Consider the following 21,280-nt stretch of genomic DNA (forward strand, 5'->3'; position numbering starts at 1 on the left):
GTCATTAAGATGTGTTTATACAGGGCATTCGTGAGTTGTCACCGCAAATCGCTGTTGAGTCGAAACAGAACCAGCACTAGGCACTGTCGCTGAATTCTATCCACTGAGCTACCTGATACAAGCGCCAGTTTGATATCCCCTGGCATTGTTCAATCTTAGAAATTTCTTTCAACTAATGCTCCACTGCATGAAAGCCAATTAATTCCAACGAGACCTCATCCATGGTAGATAGTGGCAATAATGATGCTAACATATATACCGGCCGACCAAGGAACCACAGCCCTCAGGCGCGTGGCTACCCTCACTCAAATCGTAAAAAATGAAAGGACAGCAGAAACGGAACAGAGTAGTATGAATTCCAGACCGACCTACCAGCAGATCGGCCGATACGTCCCATGGTATTAGATTACCCGATGAGCATAACAATGCTGCTGCTTACGATGAATGCAGAGGAAAGATGCAGAAAGGACGAGAAACAGAATGAGTTATGTACAAGAGGTGAAAAGTGCGTTGTCAGCTCTATTGATCGTGATGTTGCCCAGCCACCACCATTGCCAATCAAGCTTCGATTCATTTTTCAGACATCAAGCCTGATATTATTTGTCTTTCCGATGCATTTTCCAAACCATCTAATATTTAACTCCACAGGTACCTTCTCTTCTTGACGTCATACAAGAGTATCGGTGTACTCTTCCCTGGCCCAACTTTGAGGTCGCGAGTCTGGCTCATGACTGACCAGTTCAAATCTGACTTGCATTTTCTCATGCAATCGGCAGAAGCATCGCTCATGGATATAGAGTGACATGACGATCTTCCCTTTCTGGCCGGGGATTGCACTTGATATTATGATCAGCACTGAATATGCTGAACTCAAGCCTTGCACGGGCTAGCAACGTCAAATACGGGACAGGCAGTATTTTCGTAACAGATGTATCATTATTGATCGCTTCTCGTCAAGTCACAGTAGGCATTCAGGTCGTGGTCGATGACGTGCTGACATGGTTTCCATTCTCCAACTTCGTCTCGTCATGATTTTCCACTTCTGGAAGAATCGCCTTTTCTTGACCTCCACCCAAAAGGTGAGGCGGGTAGGGATCCAAGTCTCGGCTGCTGGTGGAAAAGGTGGAGACAACTGATGGATGCTTCTCACTGCTGCTCCCATTGCTGGAATGAGTGTTGGAGGACTGCGTAAAATGGTCGTCTTGTGTCGGTGCGTCTGTTTGATCTGGCTCCGTTGTTTCCGGGCTGAGATAGGAATTGGTCTCTGTGGCAGCGGTATTGAGCTCCCCGTTAAGTGAAGTCAAACCACCCTCAATATCACGTACTAAGCGGACAAACTCCTCTGGAACGAGCCCACTCTCACCGGTTTTGGGATCTTCCGCTACTAGCCAACCTTGACCGTGTCTGTACGAGACCAGGATTACTTGTCCTTCCTTCAAAGGAAGTTCATTCTCATGCTCCCTGGTGAAGTCGAAGAGCGCAACCGCCTTCCCATGCATCTCCTCATCCGGGGAAGCAATAGAGAATTGATAATCGCGAGAGTATTGATCCGTGTCAGAGATGTCATCATCTGAATCAAGACCAGCATCCGGATCAAACTCCTGGCGGTCGAAGTAGGAGTCACCATAGCCAGAGTTGTCATACGATCCAGAGGCCAAGTGTGAGTATCTGCGTTCGCTAGCTGGATATGTGACAAACTCGCCACCCGGACCATTGTCGGCCGCATTATCATCTTTGACATAGTACGTCTCGCTGCCATCGCCATTCATGCTGACCAGCATTCCGCGATCGTCATCATCTGGATACCCATAGCCACGACCGCTATCTCCTGGACTTCTTCCTCTTCGTCCTTCCTGGGTAGACTTGTGCTTTCGGTGGCGGGATGTGATAACAGGGCTATGCAGATCCTCATCCTCACTATACGGAGGCCCATCACCAAAGGACATGGCGGGGAGCTGCTGATGCCCATAGATACTTTCCGTTGTCCATGGTCCTGCTGACCATTGCCCTCTGGAACCATCCCAGGTCGCTGGAGGTGGGTCTGACAGACGTCTGTTTTCGCTTGCTGGCGTGGAAACACCAGACGAGGGAGGAGGAGGTCCATAGTGAAGGGGATGAATCACGGGGTATGCGAAATCCCGTACTAGGGCGTAAGACAGGCTGGAATGGAACATGGGGAAAACACTGGACGTCGGGCGCGAACGATTCTGGGAAGCGAACGAGGCATTTGAATATGTGGACAGGCGGTCCTTCGCAAACGATGGCGGTCGCTGCAAACTCGATCGCTTCAGAGGTGGCTCTGTGATTATAGCCGGCGGACTCGATACATTCGTGGAGGGTTGGTCGCGCTGCGGAGAGGACGGAGATGACATGGTTGTCGCCATGACCTTGAACAGATTGCTATTTTCTCAATTGTTGTGTAGGAAGTGTTTATATTTGTTGCAAACGAGGGAAGAAGTGCTCTTTCTTTGGCCGAGATCCTTCACTTCCTAGCTTCGCATCTCGATCATCGATCGGCAGGAGATCTTCCCTTCTTGGAATGAAAAACGAATGGTCGAAGGGCAGACCTCTTTATGTCACGCTTATCCGAGTAAGATCTAGCCCGATAAGCGAAAACCGAGTAAGTCTGGCTGTCTCGTGAACAGGAACGGGGTGGGAAATGCGGATAAAAGAAATTGTCAATGTAACAGCGCGCAAGGCCTGCTACAAATGCGCCACTGAGGTAATGGCAAATCGCAGTGAATGCAGGACGCAAGTCAGCCCAGAGGACACTGTCGATCTGCCTGCTCGAAGGGCGCAACGGGTCCGCAGAATGGTTGTGGAAGGAGAGTCGCAAAAAACGGTATCAGACGCGTCGATCTAAGCGCCGACGTAGGTAGCCAGTGCGGCGGGCGACCAGAAAGCGCCGTGGAGGCCGAGGGCGTCTACGGTCGAGATGAGCGCAAGGGAGGACGTCGTGCGCCGAGAAAAACGTGCAATTTGAGGGACTTGCTACAGAGTAGTTGAGATCCCCGGCGGCGGTAGTAGCAGTGTGGCTCTCTGCTGTGCGAATTGACAATCTGCTGGAGGATGGTGGATATTGCTTCCTGCGTTTGTCCCGCGGTTTCGCCTTGACGAGGGCAGATGTGGATTCTAAATATAGCAAGCAGCCAAAAAGAGGGGTGTCAGCGAACGCGGAATGGTGAGCGCAGAAGCGTGCAGAAAAGAAAAAAAGGGTAGAACTGAACGAAACAAAACAAAATGGCCAGCCAAAATGAAGAAGAGGAGGATGAGATGATTAAGAACGCAACCTGAGAAAGGAGACCTTGGTGTCGGAGATTACCTGGGGTGGCTAAGTAGAAACGCCTCGCGCTGTGCCTGCAAGTAGGTTCGTGCTCTTGGATCGACGGGGCCGAGTCGCCTCGTAGAATGAGACCGTAACAACGGTCGCGCTCTCTCCAGGCTAAAACAGAAGCGAGGGCCGCTCCCACAGAGGATGTTTCCAGCAAGGAGATGAGAGAATCGATCAAGAAAACCGACTTCTTCCGTCCTCTCCTTCTCTCCGGCTTCACTGCAGAGGCCTCGACTTCATGCACGTGATAAACCACGTGAATGCCGTGCAGGCTAGTGTGTTTCAGGTTGTGCCTCCCAGATCCTCGCCGCAATGGGGCCGTCCTGATTCTTATTGCCTTCGTTTGATCTCCGTTCTTGCATGCACGCGATATCATCATCGTTACCCCTATCGTTGCATCGGTAGCACTCTATTCAGATTGCTGGAACACATTGTACGTCTCAAGGTTAAGCTGTCCCATACAACTGGGCTACCACAATTCTCTAGAATTCTAAGTTTTACCTTTAGTGCAATCACCCCTTTACCTCTAGGAAGATGCAACTAGGAGCATGCAGCACCAGATCAGTAGATATTAGGGAATAAATAACAGGTACCTAGGTAGTCATTCACAAATGTATGGGATAGCAGAAAATTCCTTCGTGCCTACATAGAATAAAGTATCATTGCCTAGCGCAAGTTTATTTCAGACTACTGAAAACGGTCGAACTAGGAGTATCAACAGCGACATAGCCAGAATATGAGAGAAGGAAGGAATACTTCGCACAATACAGTTCTGATTACTCTTTTTCTTTATTGAAATGGACATCGAAGTCCGGTACACACAAAATCATCATTTGTTATACCATTTTCCCAATACACATGCCCCTAAATAGAAACTCCACCGCGATCCTGACTCAGGTGAGCTCCATGCACATGTTCAGTGACGTGGTGAGACCTGCTCTCCCACAGAAATAGAGGAAAAGTCGTTTCACTTGATAGCATATTCGTATCACAGCCATCAAGTTCCTCAATGAAAGTAACACATCGAAATTCATGAATCATGATTTTGAAAATCATCGTTAAAATGCCCAGAAGCCGGTCAGAATTCGCACGAGGTATACAGTCGAAGACAAGCCTTGGTACATGTCGCTCTGCGACTTGGAAACTCTTGCTTCACGAGAGAGGAACGGGGGATCAAAGTTCGGTCATTTCGGTAGATTGCACATATCTGCTTAGAAGCCCTCGCTGGGAGCCGTATAAGATACAATACCATGTCTTAGCCTCGGTGGTAGAAGCGCTTATCTCGATCGGACCTCGGTGGTAGGCGTGGAGACTTATAAAACGGGAGTCTGAGCTTAACCTCTCCGCGTCTGGAATCGGGCTTCGCGTAGGATCCAGAGGCTTGGCCGCAGCCGAGATATGAGATCGTCCCAGCGTCAACAGAGATAGGGGCTGCCTTGGGATACGAGGATTCGGAAGTCGCAGTTGGTGAAGTCATCATTGGAGAGGATGAGTTATTGACCGCGGGTTCTGGTGCTGTGCGAGACTTGAGGAGCTCCGCGAACTGTGACGGAATGGCAGCATTATCGAGAGGCTGGTCTTCGACATATCCGGTCGCCACATTGCTATGGACCTTAGGGCCGTCCATAATGTCGACATCCATGCAAGTTGTGTAGATCTCATTCTTTCCCTTTGGAAGATTTGGATCGACGCCGGGTGCGGTGGGCCAATCCCAAACCCAGTAAAGAGTGTAAGGCTTGCCGGGCGGAACATCTGACGGCAAAGCGATATCCTGTTGACACCACAGATCGGCCCCCATAAGTTGGTTGGCTTGATGCGGGAATTTGGCTTGACGCTGTGTCGATATTTGACCGCCGTTTATCTGGTAGCAACGACCATCGTCGAAGTTCTGCACGGATAAGAGAATTCCTCGCTTGTCACCTCCAGTACCGTTTCTATTCCACACATTGTGGATGGCGAGAAATGTGTCATCTTCACGTGGCTGTGTTGTACCATAGACGTAAACAGTGCCGCGGTTCTTCGGCTTTCCAGCTTGGTTCTGCGGCAGTGTGACATGCCCGTTTTCTTGAAATCGAAGGGCGACAGCAGCACCAGGAGCTGCCTGCAATCTCGGGCTACCCTCTGTCTGAATCTGCTTTCGCTGGGTATCTTTGCACATTGTATCAGTTGGAAGAATTTCGTTCGTCGCGCGGTTAGTTGGCGGAATCAGGTTGACCATCTTGGTGTCGCTAAATCCGGGAGCAGTGCGAAGCACATTCCCTCGCGCATAGCCTGGAGCCCCGACGAACGTGCCGTTGGGAGCAATCACCATAAGTTGCTCGATCCAGCTATGGCTGCTGGCTGTCGAAAGGAGGAAAATAAAAAGTGCCGTCAAGGCTTGTCTGTTGAGTATATGCATGGTGTTTAGGATTTGGGATCTGTGATCAAGAATCGAAACTATGGTAAATAAGAAAGAGTCGAAAACGTTGGAAGAAAAAATCGAAGAGATCTGACCCTGCAGAGCCCTGCACGATGTAAATATTCTTGTGGAATCAGAATCAGCGTGACAACAATGCAGTAATTGAAATGAGCAGTCACTGAAGAAGAAAGAGAAAGACAATGAGTAAGTTCTTCATAATAAGAACTCAGAAACTCACAATAGGCATGTTCAATAACAAAGAAATCCAACAATGTCTATTCAAAAAGTTCTGCAAAAGCCGCCGACAGTGAAGAACAGCGTGTTATTCCTTATGTAACCGCCTGACCCTGGAGGCCGCCGCCTTCCAAACACAAGAATATGATAATGTGCGTTGAATCTCCGAAATAGATGGCGTGTCGCCATTCATAAAACCTTCGAAATGTATCATGTTGGTTAAAATGGAAAGCTAAACAGGGTAGAAGCGGGTCCTAGAAACTGTCGATAGATTCCACAACCTTGGATAGAGTCAAAGAGATCTGAGATTGAGTGAGCGCTAACGAGGGAGACGGGGCCAATCAAGGCCAATGTAAGATATGCCATTTAAATGGTCCAATACTGGTTACTTCCGTGCGCGTTTCAGAGCAAGGGCTGTGGGGATTACTATTTCATCATGCCCGGCGCTTGGAATCCTGCTAGACGCCGCATCTCGAAATCGTGACGCCGACTTCAACATCAGGAAATATCAGCCTTTGCGATCTGACCAGTTTGAAAGATCCATTTCTCAAAGTACAAATGCATGATCGTTGTGGGTTTCAGATCCTGGAGGAGGCCTGTTTGAGCGTTGTTTGTAGGTGGTGTGAACGCTTGCCGATGGACGAACAGAGCCAGAACTGGGCTTGACCCGTGGAAAACCGAATCGTGGTCCACTTTGCGTGTCCACCAAATTCTATAGGATATAGCAAGCGGCTAGCAATTTTTTGCAGAGGAAACATAGCAAGTATCATCTGGAGCGATGAAGGATGACTGTCGCGAAGTCGAAGGACAAACCGCCAAGGGAAGTCACCAATTGGTCGATCCCATCCAAGCTCGGCGCATTGCGCAACCCGAGCCTGCCCGAGGGCACACACCCACCACTGGTTGCTGCAAAGATATAGATCGGTAAAAAAAGCACCCGTTTCAGACGAGCAAAACATATCGTGTGCTGGGTTGCATGTTTCTGCTAATAACTACTAGAAATGTCCATGTTTACGCTTTGTGACGTAAACTCTGCAGTTTCGCACGCAACTTCATAGTGCCGAGTCTGCTCAGGCCTTGAGAAGCTGATCGATGTTGCATTTGTTTAAAAGCCAGATTTGATGTATCATAATTGCTCCCTATAGGAGATGACAATGGGATCACCAGAGGATGGGGTCGTGTCATCACTGCTAAGACGATGTGCAAATGATTTCTAAACAAGAATTTTTCGGCTCTTCATAACCATTTGCTCCTAGATTTCTGACATGTAACCCTAGCACATGGTACCTAGTTCTCTCTTATGTATAGAGATAGCATATATTCTATGGCTGCTGAAATGCTGAGGATTGTTTGGTGTGCCGGAGAGGTGATCTGGACCCGGCAGTCTGTCAGGTGAAAAGACATTTGCTAAAATGGTGTGGCTATTGGATTTACAGAACCAACCGGTGCCTATGACAAACAGACATGTCAATGATGTTATCAAGCAGAAAGATGACTGGCGTCATGCATTTGGATCCGTGCTGCGGATTCTGGCCCGTTTACACCGACCACTGCTGCGACCAACTCCATGGTAGTAGGGAGTAGGCATGCAGGCAGCCTCTTCGCAGTAGAAATTGCCAGTGTACCCGGTAAGCTTTGCATGAAAGGGAGATCTGAAAAGCTGCTGAACGTAGAGGATGGCATCTCAGTATTGTCAAATGCGAAAGCGATCATTTCCAGATTAGGCGGGTAATAATCTGTGGTCTAGTAGGTGGTTAGTACACCGCCATCACAATGAAATGCATGATAGCTCTCATCTTAGAAGTGTCGCATAAAAGACCCCTGTGAATGAAGACAGCAGTTGACACCATGACATGGGATGGTGGTCCATGAAGCTGGCTTACTGAGATGCGAACAAGATTGCCAGTGTTGGGGGCAGGAGAATATAGCCGTGCCTGTAAGGCAAGAGAGAATGTTGAGGTGTAGTGGCCAACTTTCCCATGCACACCGTCAGCGAGCTAGTCTTGTGTCGCATAAGCTTACTACGTGAGTAGCTTTTGTGATAGAGCCTAAATGGCGGTCACGTTGTTGGGCTTTTCCTATGTTTTTCATCTTTGCGGCAATTCAATTGGCAACATTGACAGCGTGAATAATAATGCTTTCCCTTACCATCACCAAGCAATAATGAGTAATTCTGGAGCAATGTAGGGGTCTTGCTCAGGGACTAAGGATGAAGCCAAGGAGCCTTGGACCGAGCCGACCATTCCCAAGCTCCGACGCGTGGCGGGAATGGCGGCCAAAGCCAGATAGCGGAGTCCCCAAGATCATCGACTTCCACGGGAAGCAATTCTCTAAACCGCCTTTCCGCCCGTTGAATATCATTTATTTTCGAGTTCAATCCCACTGCATCCTCTACTTCCTCCTCCCTCCCCTGTGTCTGCAACCTTCCTAGGTCATCGCAGCCGCCAGGCGGCTCTTCGCTGCTCGACTTTTGGGACTCCTCTGGCTGCTCCACCGCCCGGCACGGGAGCTTCTCTGCAATTCTCAGGGGTCGGCGCTCTACAGGCGACTCGAGTTCGCTTCCTCGTGCCTTAGTCCCGCGAGAGATTGCCCGATTTCACAAATTGTCCTTGGTCCATGTATGTTCTGTGGTCGGATTTATCTACTCGGAGCCACTGTTGACTGAAGGTGTGCTAATTTTTAGCCGTCGGCCTTCGTTTCCAGCCTCGGGCCTCATGCTTGCCTGCGACGTGCGAAGACAGACACCTTCAGATTATTACCAGGCCTTCAATCCGGGCTTCTGAACGGTTGCGCCTGTATATCTACCGTCTTATACTGCGGACAGTAGAGACTGCATAAGTCTTCCCGCGCAGCTGAGACTGCCGTACGTGGTCTCAGCCCAGCACGATGGCTTCTCTTATCCCAAGGAGGTTTCGACGCGCAGAGTCGGACAGTGGCGCGGAACCTGGATGGTTAAAGCGTCAAGTTACCACTGTGCTACAATCTGTGTCCCGCCGCGCGTGTTTGCATCCTATTCACACCATCGTCGTGATCGCGTTACTTGCTAGTACAACCTACGTTGGTCTTCTCGAAGGAAGTCTGTTTGACGCGGTTAGGAGCTCAAGGAATCTTCCAGGCCAATTGGACGTAGATTCGCTACTCGAAGGAAGTAGGAACCTTCGTCTGGGAGAGCGCACCTCCTGGAGATGGCAGATCGAAGACACCGTGGCATCGGAGGATCATGAGGTAGGCTTTTGAACCGTTCCGCAAATTGCCTGCTGGATGCTCATACAAGTGTTGCAGGTCGCTCAGCATCTGGCACTAGCTACCTTTATTTTCCCTGACTCCTCTTCTAAGTCGGTTTCAACTGCTCCGCTAGCAAACGAAATTCCGGTACCTGCAAATGCTTCTGCTCGATCCGTCCCTCATACACCAAACTTCTTCGCTCCCTTTTCCCACGACTCGTCGCTGGCGTTCACTGTTCCTTTTGAACATGTGTCGGATTTTCTGAAGGCAGTTCAAGAGATCCCAGACTCGGCGGCAGACGAAAGTACGGGGGAGCAGAAGAAGTGGATAATGAAGGCGGTTCGCGGCCCTCCTTATGGATCTCGTAGAGAAATGAAGCTCTGGTTCACAGACGCATGGAGCTCATTTGTCGACTTGATAAAGGTATCTATCTATGAGCATCAGTACTGCTTTGGAATTTTCTGACTTCTCCCAGCATGCCGAAACCATAGACATTGTGATAATGACTCTTGGGTACATTTCGATGCATTTGACTTTTGTGTCTCTGTTCGTCTCGATGAGACGCCTAGGCTCCAAGTTTTGGCTTGCAGCCACGGTCCTTTTCTCTGGTGTTTTCGCATTCCTTTTCGGCCTCCTGGTCACTACCAAACTTGGTGTCCCTATCAATATGCGACTTCTTTCCGAGGGATTACCATTCCTTGTCGTGACTATCGGTTTTGAGAAACCAATCATCCTCACCAAGGCTGTGGTATCTGCGTCGACGGATAAGAGACGGACACCTTCGACCGCTGGTGTTAATGGGCGTGCCAATAGCGGCCCGAACTCTTCGAATCCGCCCAAGTCGATCCAGGATTCTATCCAGTCTGCAGTCAAAGAAGAGGGTTTTGAAATTGTCCGAGACTACTGCATTGAGATTGGACTTCTAACGGCCGGGGCTGCCTCTGGGGTTCAGGGCGGTCTCCGACAGTTCTGCTTCCTTGCCGCTTGGATCTTGTTCTTTGATTGCGTTCTGTTGTTTACTTTCTACACCACAATCCTTTGCATTAAGCTCGAAATCACGCGTATCAAGCGTCATGTTGCCCTGCGCAAGGCTCTGGAGGAGGATGGAATCACTCACCGTGTGGCTGAGAATGTGGCTTCGAGCAATGACTGGCCCCAGGTTGGATCCGGAAACAGTATGGCAAACGATGCTGGCGTCTTCGGAAAGAAGATTAGAGCGAGCAGTGTGCCCAAGTTCAAGGTTCTGATGGTCACTGGCTTCGTTCTTGTCAACATCGTGAACTTGTCCACTATCCCGTTCCGCAACTCGGATAAAGCTGGAGCCTTCCCAGTTTTGTCGAGGATTTCCAATTTCCTGGCGCCAACACCGATCGATCCTTTCAAGGTCGCCGAAAATGGTCTCGATTCTATCTACGTCACTGCAAAGAGCAGTCGAATGGAGACAGTTGTGACCGTCATCCCACCTATCAAGTACAAGCTGGAGTATCCATCTGTACATTACGCTGGGTCAGATGACAGGGGAAGCTTTGATATCGAGTACAATGCCCAGTTTTTGGATGTCGTGGGTGGCAGAGTGATTGAGAGCTTGCTGAAGAGTGTCGAAGATCCTGTTATAAGCAAGTGGATCATCGCCGCATTAACTCTGAGTCTTGTTTTAAACGGCTACCTTTTCAACGCTGCGCGCTGGAGTCTCAAGGAGCCCGAGTCTACAAGTCGAGTTGAGAAGCCGCCAGTCATGGAGCCGAAAGTCGAACCCGCCAAAGTCGAGGTGAAGCAAGATGGGTCGACAAGAACAAGAGAAGAGTGTGAGACAATGCTGAAGGAGAAACGAGCATCTCTTTTGACGGATGAGGAGCTGATCGACCTCTCACTGCGTGGTAAGATTCCGGGATACGCTCTGGAAAAGACAATGGAGGACCAGCCCATTATGAGCCGCCTTGAAGCCTTCACGAGAGCGGTCAAAATCCGCAGGGCTGTGGTGTCGAGAACTCCTGCTACGTCAGCAACCACGAGCTTCCTGGAGTCATCAAAGCTGCCATACAAAGACTACAACTATACTCTTGTCCACGGCGCTTGTTGTGAGAACGTCATTGGATATCTTCCCTTGCCTCTTGGAGTCGCTGGTCCTCTTATAATTGACGGTCAAAGTTACTTCCTTCCTATGGCCACTACTGAAGGAGTTCTGGTCGCGAGCACAAGCCGAGGTTGCAAAGCCATCAACGCTGGCGGTGGTGCTGTTACTGTCGTTACTGGTGATGGCATGACTCGTGGTCCTTGCGTGGGCTTTCCTACGCTTGCCCGGGCGGCTGCTGCAAAGGTTTGGCTTGATTCCGAGGAAGGAAAGCGTATTATGACCGCAGCTTTCAACAGCACCAGCCGCTTCGCCCGCCTTCAGTCTATGAAAACAGCCCTTGCTGGCACTTATCTGTACATTCGATTCAAGACAACAACTGGAGATGCCATGGGCATGAATATGATCTCTAAGGGAGTCGAAAAGGCTCTTCACGTGATGGCTACCGAGTGCGGCTTCGAGGATATGGCCACGATCTCGGTTTCCGGTAACTTCTGCACTGACAAAAAGCCAGCAGCAGTCAACTGGATTGATGGTCGCGGCAAGGCGGTAGTGGCGGAGGCGATCATCCCCGGGGATGTCGTCAGAAGTGTGCTTAAGAGCGATGTCAACGCACTGGTCGAGCTTAATACCAGCAAAAACTTGATTGGAAGTGCAATGGCAGGCAGTCTAGGCGGCTTCAACGCTCATGCGTCCAACATTGTAACAGCCCTCTTCTTGGCGACGGGTCAAGACCCTGCGCAGAACGTCGAGAGCAGCAATTGTATCACTATCATGAAGAAGTAAGTCTCTGGACAACCTCAACTGTGTCTAGTGAGTCACTCTTTTTGACTAACCGCATTTTATCAGTCTCAACGGAAACCTCCAGATTTCTGTCTCGATGCCATCCATTGAAGTTGGTACCATCGGCGGCGGCACTATCCTTGAGGCGCAATCTGCAATGCTTGACCTCCTTGGCGTGCGTGGCTCCCATCCCACTAATCCAGGTGACAACGCACGCCAGCTTGCCCGCATTGTCGGTGCTGCTGTCCTCGCTGGTGAACTTAGTCTGTGCTCCGCTCTGGCCGCAGGTCACCTCGTCAAGGCACACATGGCACACAACCGCAGCACCGCACCAACTCGGTCATCAACTCCTGTGTCAACAGCCGTCGGGGCGGCAAAGAGCGCAGAGAGATTGGCTATGACCTCTTCGCGATGAGCGGAAAATGTGGAAAATAATCATGCATATTGTACATATACATATACATGCATGGCATGGCGCACAAGCAAATGTGTGGCGAAGAATAATTCATTCAGATCGGCGTCACTATTGCCATTGTTGCTGTTTGTTCCATTGTACCTGAATCAAATATTGTCGATTAACGATGTGGAGGTAACGGAAGAATTCCCAGGTTAATATGTTCTGCCTTTTACCATTTCTCTATCTTCTGGGTTTCTGTTTGTATATGACCGCCCGTCAGGTTTTTTACATTTACGTTCTGCTACATTTATCTGTATTCCACTTTAGTTGACGCGAAAATGTACACCAGGAAGAGAACTGCATGAGGCTGATAATAGAAATAAATCTTAAAAGTTAGGGTCATCTAGATAGATGTCGGACTAGAGACAAGGAGACAACTTCTATCAATGCTGTTTGAAACGATATAGAGCAGATGAAATCGGGGAATGTTACGAGATATTTCAGGTTTTTCTGCATCTTCCTTCGCAGGATATTGTTAAATACACTTTTCGTGCCCGAGTATAGAGAGAAAAACATGTCTACAGGAGGTAGCAGCTCGTCATTTTTCCGCTTAGAGCAACTGAACAGGCAGGAAAACTAGTCTTCTGGCTACAGATGGAGTGCCACATAATAAGATCAATACGCAAAGAAGAATGGGAAGGGGTCTGTTTATTTCTCTTCCGGCTGTCATTTTGTGGGACTGCCATAGATCTTGAAAGCCTGGACCGTTCGTTGTCATACTTGATCAGTGGAAGCAGTTTGCAGTATGTCCGCATATGTGCAGTACTCCATACAGTACATCCGCACATAAGTGCAAACAGACTAGATTGATGGGATGAATACCCCGTGCAGTCTTAGAGAAAATCTGTTTCCAGGTTCGCCGCTAGAGCTGCAGAATTATTACACTGTTCCTTGATTAGGGATCCTGCTTGAAAGTGGAGATCCAGTGCGGGAGACCATGCGGTGGACGAGTTCGACAAGTTTTCCTCTTGGCCTTCATATTACACTTGCCTGATTGACAAGGACCGGTGTCTTGGGATGTGAACGACTGTTCTATGGTGAACAGCATCAGAATGGGGCTGAAAAAGCAGGGACCTGAAGCTTATGGTGACATGGTGTTGACACTGGCCTTCCCAAAAATATTGCACTGACCGTTCTTTGACTGTAGAGCCATGACACCGCAAAGACTGCCGGCATTGTTCACCAGCGGGCTACTCGTATCAGCCCCAGCTAAGGAACGGTCTGGACTCCGAACTGCGACAAACGAGTTTGTATTTCCGCTGCGGGTCGGTTCCGGGGGCAGCGCATTGAGCGCTTTGAGGCATCTAGGACTCTAGTATGTTGGAGAGATGAGTGTGAACGGTTGCGCTCCCTCGAGAGAAGGGTCGTTGGATCTGTGCAGCAAGATTCTGGGGTTCTTCAGGGAGACAGACGGACTTGACCTCGAGGAGATCGTCCCCTAGAGCAGCATAGGGTTGACGAATCCATTACAGCGCGCGGCATTCCCGCAGTCCATGGCGCGCGGCCGCTGGGACGCTGGAACCACGCGAAACGCCCCAGACCCGGAAAAGGGGAATGATTGACCACCGGGCCTTCTCCCCCGTCTCCAACCTCGACGAACAAGGAGTCTGCAGCAGTCTGCGCTCCTCTCAAATCCGTGGTCCTCGATTCTCGAGCTCACCGGCACAGTGCTCTCTGTCCCTCGTCGCGGGCTCAGAGCATTGTCGCTATTCCGGTCTTTACGCTCTAAGCGGTTATCCGTCAGCCCTTCATTCTTTCAGACTCTTGACGTTGACGGCCGCTTCCTCCGGAGTTCACACAGTCTTCTACCTCCTGAATCTTTTTTTGTTGCAGTATCGCATTTTTTATCCTCTTCTTGAATTGACCTCGTGCTACGAACTTTTCACTAGGACCTTCGGGACTACGTCGACGCCTGTTTTTATACGCCCGCGTATGAGCTCTTCGATTCTGCACTTGTCAACACCGTCCATTGTCTGCGTTTCACATCTATTGCAGAGCAACCTCCGAACACATGTTGACAAATTTCGATTGGCGCATTTCACTTTGAGCTTTTGAGCATTGGATACATGACGTGACGTTTCGACCGGACGATTTGGAGATAGTCTATTCTCGATCGGTATACGGTATATTATGAATGGCCACTCGGGGACCATGTCACCTGTCTCTGCGGATGGGAGTGAGTGGTCAGGGATAAACCAATACAATGCTGTGAACAAGTCAGAACCGCCCTTCTCGCCGACAATGTCGAGTCGTGGCAATCTCGCGACACCCCCGACATCAATGGGTCCACCACCTCCAAGTCTGAGTGATGCTGATCTGCCAAACGGTCCTCCTCCTCGACTTCGCGATTCAGAAAACCCGTCTCCATATTCAAGCATGGGTGATATTGTCCCTCCCCCTCGACTGCGCGACTCAGGAAATCCATCTATTTCAAGTATGAGTGATATCGGTCCTCCTCCTCGAATCCGCGACTCGGGAAATCCGTCTATTTCAAGTATGAGTGATATTGGCCTTCCTCCTAGAATTCGCGACTCGGAAAATCCGTCCTCTCCAAGTTCAGTGGCAGCGCGCTCGAGTGATGGGACATTGGCAGACAAACAGAGCGGACGGTACAAGAAGATGGAGGAGTCCTTAGCGCAGCATTACAACGCCCTGAGAAGATTTCTTCAGACAGCTTACCGAGATGAGAGGGCGAATATGAAATCTAATAAAGCTCGGGATAAGCTGCTAAGGCTCTCTCCGACTCAATTCCACGAACTCAGCACAGATGTGTACGATGAGCTGCTCCGACGACAACAAACGATGCCTACACCTGGGCGACCGCCAAAGACCGACGTTCCTCCGTTTCTGCCTCCTCGAGAAGACTTCCATGAAAAGCGCAATCAAGCTCGTCAGAAACTAGCCTCCCTCCAGCAGCAGAGGTTCAAGGACTTGGCTACAGATGTGTTTTGTGAACTGGAAAGAAGGTTTCCTCACTTTGCAGCAGACATGCCCCCTATTGGTAGTCCAGCTCCAAGTCTTCGCGGGCCTCCAAGCCGTGGAGGTCCACCTAATGGGTACGGTCCTAGGCCAGGCTCAAATGGGTATGGACCTAATGGATACCCCCCAAATGGCTATCCTGGCGGACCGCGGTCGCGATCGCAGTCTCGTGGACCTGGGGGACCAGGAAGATACCCTTCTGGAGGTCCTCCGCCTGGTCGGTTCCCGCCACGTAATGGGTCTCTGGGTGGACCGCCTCCAGGGATGGGTATGAACGGCGAGGGAAACGAGCCACTGCCCAAATCGTTCCAGAGCAATACGATTGTTCCCAACAAAAGCACACTGGTTGAAGATGACGATGAAGGGACTGGCATAGAAGATGATTACGACACACGAAGTGATGCCTTAGACGGAGTCCGGAGCAGGAGAGGTACCGGAGCAACATTGGGAGAGCGCGACAAGAAGCTCCTCGCAGACACCCAATCCCAAGTGTCATCGTTGCAGGGAAAGATAGAGGAGTTAGAGGAATTGGTCAAATCGAAAGACCAAGAGCTCTCCCAACTGCAGGAGGGCCAAGAGAAGTCTCAGGTATGTAAATTCCTCAAAAACCTTTAATTAAAGGGTCGTCGCTAATTATTCGATAGGCCAATGGCTCTGAACCACCACAGGAATGGGAGGAGATCAAAGCGGATCTGGAGAGTAAGCTTTCCAAGGCGGAGAGCCTCAACAACTCCCTCCAGGTTGAACTGGATAGAGTGCGAACGGAGCAGGCAGAGATGGAACGAGGCCTTCGGCAACAGCTCGAGGAAGCTTTGCGAGGAAATTCCGGCGGAGATAGTGAATTACAAGCCCGGTTCAATGATCTTGAGAAGAGACATGAGAGTCTCAAGGCTGAGTTGCGGGAACAACAAGAGGTGACAGAAGAAGTCAGGCAGGAGGCGTCTAACTTCCTGAAGGAGATGAAGGCAATGTCTGAGCGCAGTAATTCGAACTGGGAAAAGGAGGAGAAACTTTCTCGCGACGTTCACAGGCTGGAGGAAGAGGTAAAGGAGTGGAAGAGTCGATACGCGAAAGCCAAAACTCAATTGCGACATCTACGAGCTGCCTCGGTTGGGATCTCCAGCTTTCGTCCGGATGTTGGGGCCTTTACGAAGCAGAATGAGCTCATGCAACCAAATGGATTGGTCAAGGATGTGCATGTGACGAAGTTCCAGATTGCCATCGACGAAATGCTTCGTATCGCGAGATCTGATGAGCCAACGCTTGTCTTAGAACAGATGAAGGCTGTTGTTGTTGCCGTCCGTCACATCACCCAAGACATCGACTCATCGCAGGTTAGTGGCGACGAGGCCGCTCAGTTGCCTGCTAGAGCCAAAGCAAAGGTCTCTGCAACTGCGAATAACTTAATCACAGCTTCCAAAAACTTTGCCAATTCGAGTGGCCTCTCTCCAGTTTCTCTTCTCGATGCAGCCGCATCCCACCTGTCAGCTGCAATTGTTGAGCTCATTCGAACAGTGAAGATTCGCTCTACTCCTGCCGATGAACTCGAAGAGGAGGATGATGACAACATCGCCCCAATGCAATCCCCCGGCTACTTCAGTGTGGCTCCCAGTCAGAACCGGATGAGCAACAACGAGTCTATCTACAGCGCCATCAGCTCTCCGTCAGTTAGGTCCAGAAGCGCGACTAATTCTCGCCGGCCCCTATCCCGTAACGGTCTCCCAAACGGACAGAAGCTAGGGTATGGCATGCGACCTCAGGACAGTGACCTAGAGGAACTCAAGGTGATATAACCTCTTATAGACCCTTTTCTTTCTCGAAGCCTTGCTGACGTTTCATCAGCTGTACCTTGAGGACCAGACGGAGGGCCTCGTCCAATCTATACAAGCTCTCGTTGCCAGTATCCGTGCTGAAGATAACATCACGACCATCCGCAGCCACATATCAGCTATCTCTGATGTCGTTTCTAATGTAGTATCGACCACTAAGAACTCTATGAATAAGCCAGATGCCAACCCAGCTCTCCGGGAGCGTGCTGGTCCAATCGTTCAAACACTAGCAGACTGTCGTGACCGCCTGTCGAGAACGGGCGCTGAGGGCGAGGACAGCGCTGGCACCAGCCAATTGCGGGAGGTAACCAACAAACTCCCTCCTATCGCCTTCGAGATTGCCAGGGAGACGAAGGAGCTCGTGCAGCGCGTGGACCAGATCGAATATGACGGTGGAGAAGAGGATGACTTCCGATAAGTCTTTTCACCGTCTTCTTATCATTTAATTATTTTTTTGCCTGCACCTAGCCTGTTTGAGGTATTCTCTTCGCGTCTCAATTCCACCGGTCTTTACCCCTAGCGATATCCTCAACAAGAACGGACAGGAATGCGGACGATATGAATGAATTCAAGTGTATATGGTGTTTTTTGTCTTCCACGTACAGTGATCCACTGTTTATATGTATTTTATATGTTCTTTTTGATTTAATTGGGGTGTTCAGACTTGGACTTTTTTGCATTAAGGTGTCACCAGTGGATTTCCGCTCAGACTCGATTTCTCATTACAGCCATTCGGTTATCCTGGTCGATTGAGACTTATTGTTGCCTTCATTTACAATTGTTTGTCAAGCATGGCGATAGGTTTGAGGTATGCCTTTTAAGCTTTGGTCATGCAGATTGGCGAAATGTCTGCAGTCTATCCTGCATTTTTGATAACCTTCTCTCTTCTCAAATGGCCGTGGAGATTTGTAAGGTGAATATATGGATTCAGGCCAATGAAGTCCTTTTCTCTGGCCTCATTCTACGCCAATTGTGTGCCTACTGAGAGAAAGTTGCTTGTTTGATTTGCTGTTATACCAGTGGTCGTGATGCCAAGGATCTAGTACCTTTGCCTGGAGATTTTTGTATACAGTGTGAGGCCTAGAGAGAATCAATGATTCATTCCTGATCGATGTCATGTACTTCTCAAAAGAGTCCGGGATATTTTTTTAGCGTGTTTGGCAATCCAGGGATCTATTTACGTGGCAGCCGACGAGATCACCGATTGGCCCGGCTGTTGGTTGACTCCCGGACGGCCGGCCAGATTGCAGAACGGTAAAGTCACGTGTACATATGGGTGCGGAGGCTTGGTATTCAACGGTGCAGCATTTTTCGTTGTTTGGATATCAGATGCGCCTGGTCCATTATTGCATTTTTCTCCCCTTGCATCTACCTTGGTGAGGACCATCGTTGGGTTCCTGTTTGGTTCGTCCTTCCAACCTCTTGATCTTCCTTTCTTGCATTGTATCATAAGCACTTCTGTGCCATCTGTACCACCACTCATCCGGCGTTTCTAGGGATCGTTCTCTGACGCTTCTAGCATCCACCACCGCTGACAGGTAAGTGCAGCGTCTTCAGCAGGGCCGTGTACTGCCTCGATGGTGGGCTTGGTGCATCCCGGCGTAGCCAACCAAGGCACGGACGGGGATTCTGATCCCATGCACCAGGCCTGGCAGCACGACCAGCTGGAGGCAGGAGTTTCGTGTCTGGACGGTACAGGCTGACGAAGGCACAGCCGGCCGCACCTCTAGCCTCGCGCCGTCGTCCCGTGTCGAGCCCCTCCCGACAAGCAACAATGTTCTCCCGAACCCTGCGGTCAACAATAACCCCACCTTGCTCTTCCTCCTCCTTTCGTCCCATCTCCTCTGTCCTCAATTGCAACAAAAGCTACCTCCAGCCCTTCCGTGTCTTCCATCAATCCTCGGCCATCATGTCGAACCCAAGATCCTTCTTTGAAGTTCAGTACGCCCCTGCGGGCTCCTCTGCCCGTAAGTTTCCCATCTTTTGGCTCTGTGGAGGGGTAGGAACACAACTACCCCGCCATCCCTGTTTTCGTCTCATATTTCTTTCCCATACCACTTCTCCATCAATGATCATTTTCTAAGCCAGGAATACCATCTTTCCTCATCAATTGGAGACTTCCAGCTGACTATGTCTTTCTCATGATACAGCCAAGACGGGCCGCATCGTCTTCGAGCTCTTCCAGGATGTTGTTCCCAAAACTGTTGAGAACTTCCGGGAGCTCTGCAGGCGCCCGCAGGGCGAGGGCTACAAGGGCTCGAGCTTCCACCGTATCATCCCTCAATTCATGATTCAGGGCGGTGACTTCACCCGTGGCAACGTGAGTAGTTTTTTTCACATGCCCTCTAAACCCATTCCTGCTCCCTGTCGGGGACTCTCAGCGGTCATGCTATACCCGCAAGGCCAACGACATGGACTTGACGCTAATTTCTCTTTTCCGGTTTAGGGCACTGGTGGCAGGTCCATCTACGGTGAGAAGTTCCCCGACGAGAACTTCAAGCTCAAGCACGACAAGCCTGGCCTCCTCTCCATGGCAAATGCTGGTCCCAACACGTAAGTTGACATGTCCTATTCCCAGCGACATCATCCATGTTCCTGTTATGTACCCTTTGCGTCGAGCTCCAACTAACCGCTTCCTCTTCACAGCAACGGTTCCCAGTTCTTCATCACCACCGTCGTGACCTCGTGGCTCGACGGCAAGCACGTCGTCTTCGGCAAGGTTGCCGATGATGAGTCGATGAAGGTTGTCAAGGAGCTCGAGGCCCTTGGCAGCAGCTCCGGTGCCGTTAGGTCCGCCGTCAAGCCCACCATCATCAACTGCGGTGACGCGTAAATGAACCAGGATACTTTTCGCATTGTGAATCGTGGGTCTTATATAGGGGCAGAGCGCTTCTTGTGCAGCTAGGTTCACGGTGACGATTGTCTTTATCGTTGTAACTAGACTTTTTTACCGGTTTTCCCCGTAACTTAGCAGCAAGTCGTGTTTCTGGCATTCTACTCCATTTGTCTATTTTCATATCTTATGTCTTCCCGGTGAGCAAAGCCTCAGACGTATTCCAGATAATTCTGTACATTCTGTCTGCTCCCGTAGTCAGAAGAGCGGATAACTGTAGACTTGTCACCGTAGACAGGCCATAGCGCGCTTGAAGATGTCCCGGCAGGAGTCTGAAATCCCCCCTCCCTTCTCTTCCAGATCTAAGTACTGTATGCTCCAATCAAATCCACATAGATATACTTACCTGTCGGTTGATAATCTGAATCTTTTCGGTTTCTGTGATGAACACCCTTATTTTCACCGAGATCGGGCACATCCAAGCCGCACACAATACCCCTGTTCATAAGCGGGCGAATCGGATGCTGCTTTCGTCCCATGCATGTATGTACAGTAAGCAACGCCCTTACCCCGCCGCTTACTCCCTACCTCCTATTCTTCCGTGAGAGTTTTACAACATGTAGGGTGTCGATCGAGCGATTTTTTCCGATTAAGATGACAAGGTTATGTAAGTACCTATTTTTTTTCTCACGATGTTAAAATTCTTTTCTGGAAGCTCCTGGTAGGTTCAGTTTGTATGTATGACCCAGAGTTATCGAGAGTTATTAAGCAGGTACTCAAATACTTCGAAGTTTTGTGTAAATTGGATTGGATTATATGTGAGATGAGGTTGCATCTATCCCGGAAGATGAGCGCTTGTCATTCGTCTGGTCGTCTAAATTATCACTCCTGCCTATTACCAGGCTCTAAGGTTAGCCTTTCAGTGGTTCAGATGTGGACTAGGTACTAGGCATCCGTATCAAATGCGCTGGAGCCGTTGGACCTGTTGTTGGTGCCAGGGATTATTGGGTTAACGGCGGGTTAGTAGTACTTCTTATGTCGTTATTCTTCGAAAAGTTAGCAGCCGCCTACCCTAACATAGTACTGCACCCTGTACTCTGGGCTATATACCCTAGGTACATAATCTTCGTTGAGTATCTG

General features: G+C 49.9%; 7 protein-coding genes across 7 annotated transcripts; 5 read left to right on the forward strand and 2 right to left on the reverse strand.

Annotated features, from left to right (window-relative positions):
• Window positions 1–395: 395 nt before the first annotated feature.
• Window positions 396–925, forward strand: VTN00DRAFT_650 (uncharacterized protein; the record flags this gene model as incomplete). Its single annotated transcript, XM_069433143.1, has 2 exons — window positions 396–648; window positions 876–925. 2 exons carry the CDS (start codon window positions 396–398, stop codon window positions 923–925), a joined length of 303 nt encoding a protein of 100 aa, XP_069291357.1.
• Window positions 926–971: 46 nt separating this feature from the next.
• VTN00DRAFT_651 (uncharacterized protein) lies at window positions 972–2,372 on the reverse strand (the record flags this gene model as incomplete). Its single annotated transcript, XM_069433154.1, has 1 exon — window positions 972–2,372. The coding sequence occupies one exon, from the start codon at window positions 2,370–2,372 to the stop codon at window positions 972–974; it is 1,401 nt and encodes a 466-aa protein (XP_069291358.1).
• A 2,214-nt stretch (window positions 2,373–4,586) lies between these two features.
• On the reverse strand, window positions 4,587–5,729 carry VTN00DRAFT_652 (uncharacterized protein; the record flags this gene model as incomplete). The annotated part of the gene is made up of 1 exon (XM_069433165.1): window positions 4,587–5,729. One exon carries the CDS (start codon window positions 5,727–5,729, stop codon window positions 4,587–4,589), a length of 1,143 nt encoding a protein of 380 aa, XP_069291359.1.
• A 3,120-nt stretch (window positions 5,730–8,849) lies between these two features.
• On the forward strand, window positions 8,850–12,457 carry VTN00DRAFT_653 (uncharacterized protein; the record flags this gene model as incomplete). Its single annotated transcript, XM_069433176.1, has 4 exons — window positions 8,850–9,188; window positions 9,246–9,611; window positions 9,664–12,041; window positions 12,109–12,457. 4 exons carry the CDS (start codon window positions 8,850–8,852, stop codon window positions 12,455–12,457), a joined length of 3,432 nt encoding a protein of 1,143 aa, XP_069291360.1.
• A 2,172-nt stretch (window positions 12,458–14,629) lies between these two features.
• Window positions 14,630–17,725, forward strand: VTN00DRAFT_654 (uncharacterized protein; the record flags this gene model as incomplete). Its single annotated transcript, XM_069433187.1, has 3 exons — window positions 14,630–16,066; window positions 16,123–17,262; window positions 17,321–17,725. 3 exons carry the CDS (start codon window positions 14,630–14,632, stop codon window positions 17,723–17,725), a joined length of 2,982 nt encoding a protein of 993 aa, XP_069291361.1.
• A 412-nt stretch (window positions 17,726–18,137) lies between these two features.
• Window positions 18,138–19,037, forward strand: VTN00DRAFT_655 (uncharacterized protein; the record flags this gene model as incomplete). Its single annotated transcript, XM_069433198.1, has 4 exons — window positions 18,138–18,220; window positions 18,637–18,711; window positions 18,804–18,845; window positions 19,022–19,037. The coding sequence occupies 4 exons, from the start codon at window positions 18,138–18,140 to the stop codon at window positions 19,035–19,037; spliced, it is 216 nt and encodes a 71-aa protein (XP_069291362.1).
• Window positions 19,038–19,216: 179 nt separating this feature from the next.
• VTN00DRAFT_656 (uncharacterized protein) lies at window positions 19,217–20,140 on the forward strand (the record flags this gene model as incomplete). The annotated part of the gene is made up of 4 exons (XM_069433209.1): window positions 19,217–19,274; window positions 19,458–19,627; window positions 19,754–19,860; window positions 19,954–20,140. 4 exons carry the CDS (start codon window positions 19,217–19,219, stop codon window positions 20,138–20,140), a joined length of 522 nt encoding a protein of 173 aa, XP_069291363.1.
• Between the last annotated feature and the right edge of the window lie 1,140 nt (window positions 20,141–21,280).

Source organism: Thermoascus crustaceus (assembly GCF_041956765.1).
Source record: "Thermoascus crustaceus strain CBS 181.67 unplaced genomic scaffold VTN00scaffold_1, whole genome shotgun sequence".
Classification (NCBI taxonomy): domain Eukaryota; kingdom Fungi; phylum Ascomycota; class Eurotiomycetes; order Eurotiales; family Thermoascaceae; genus Thermoascus; species Thermoascus crustaceus.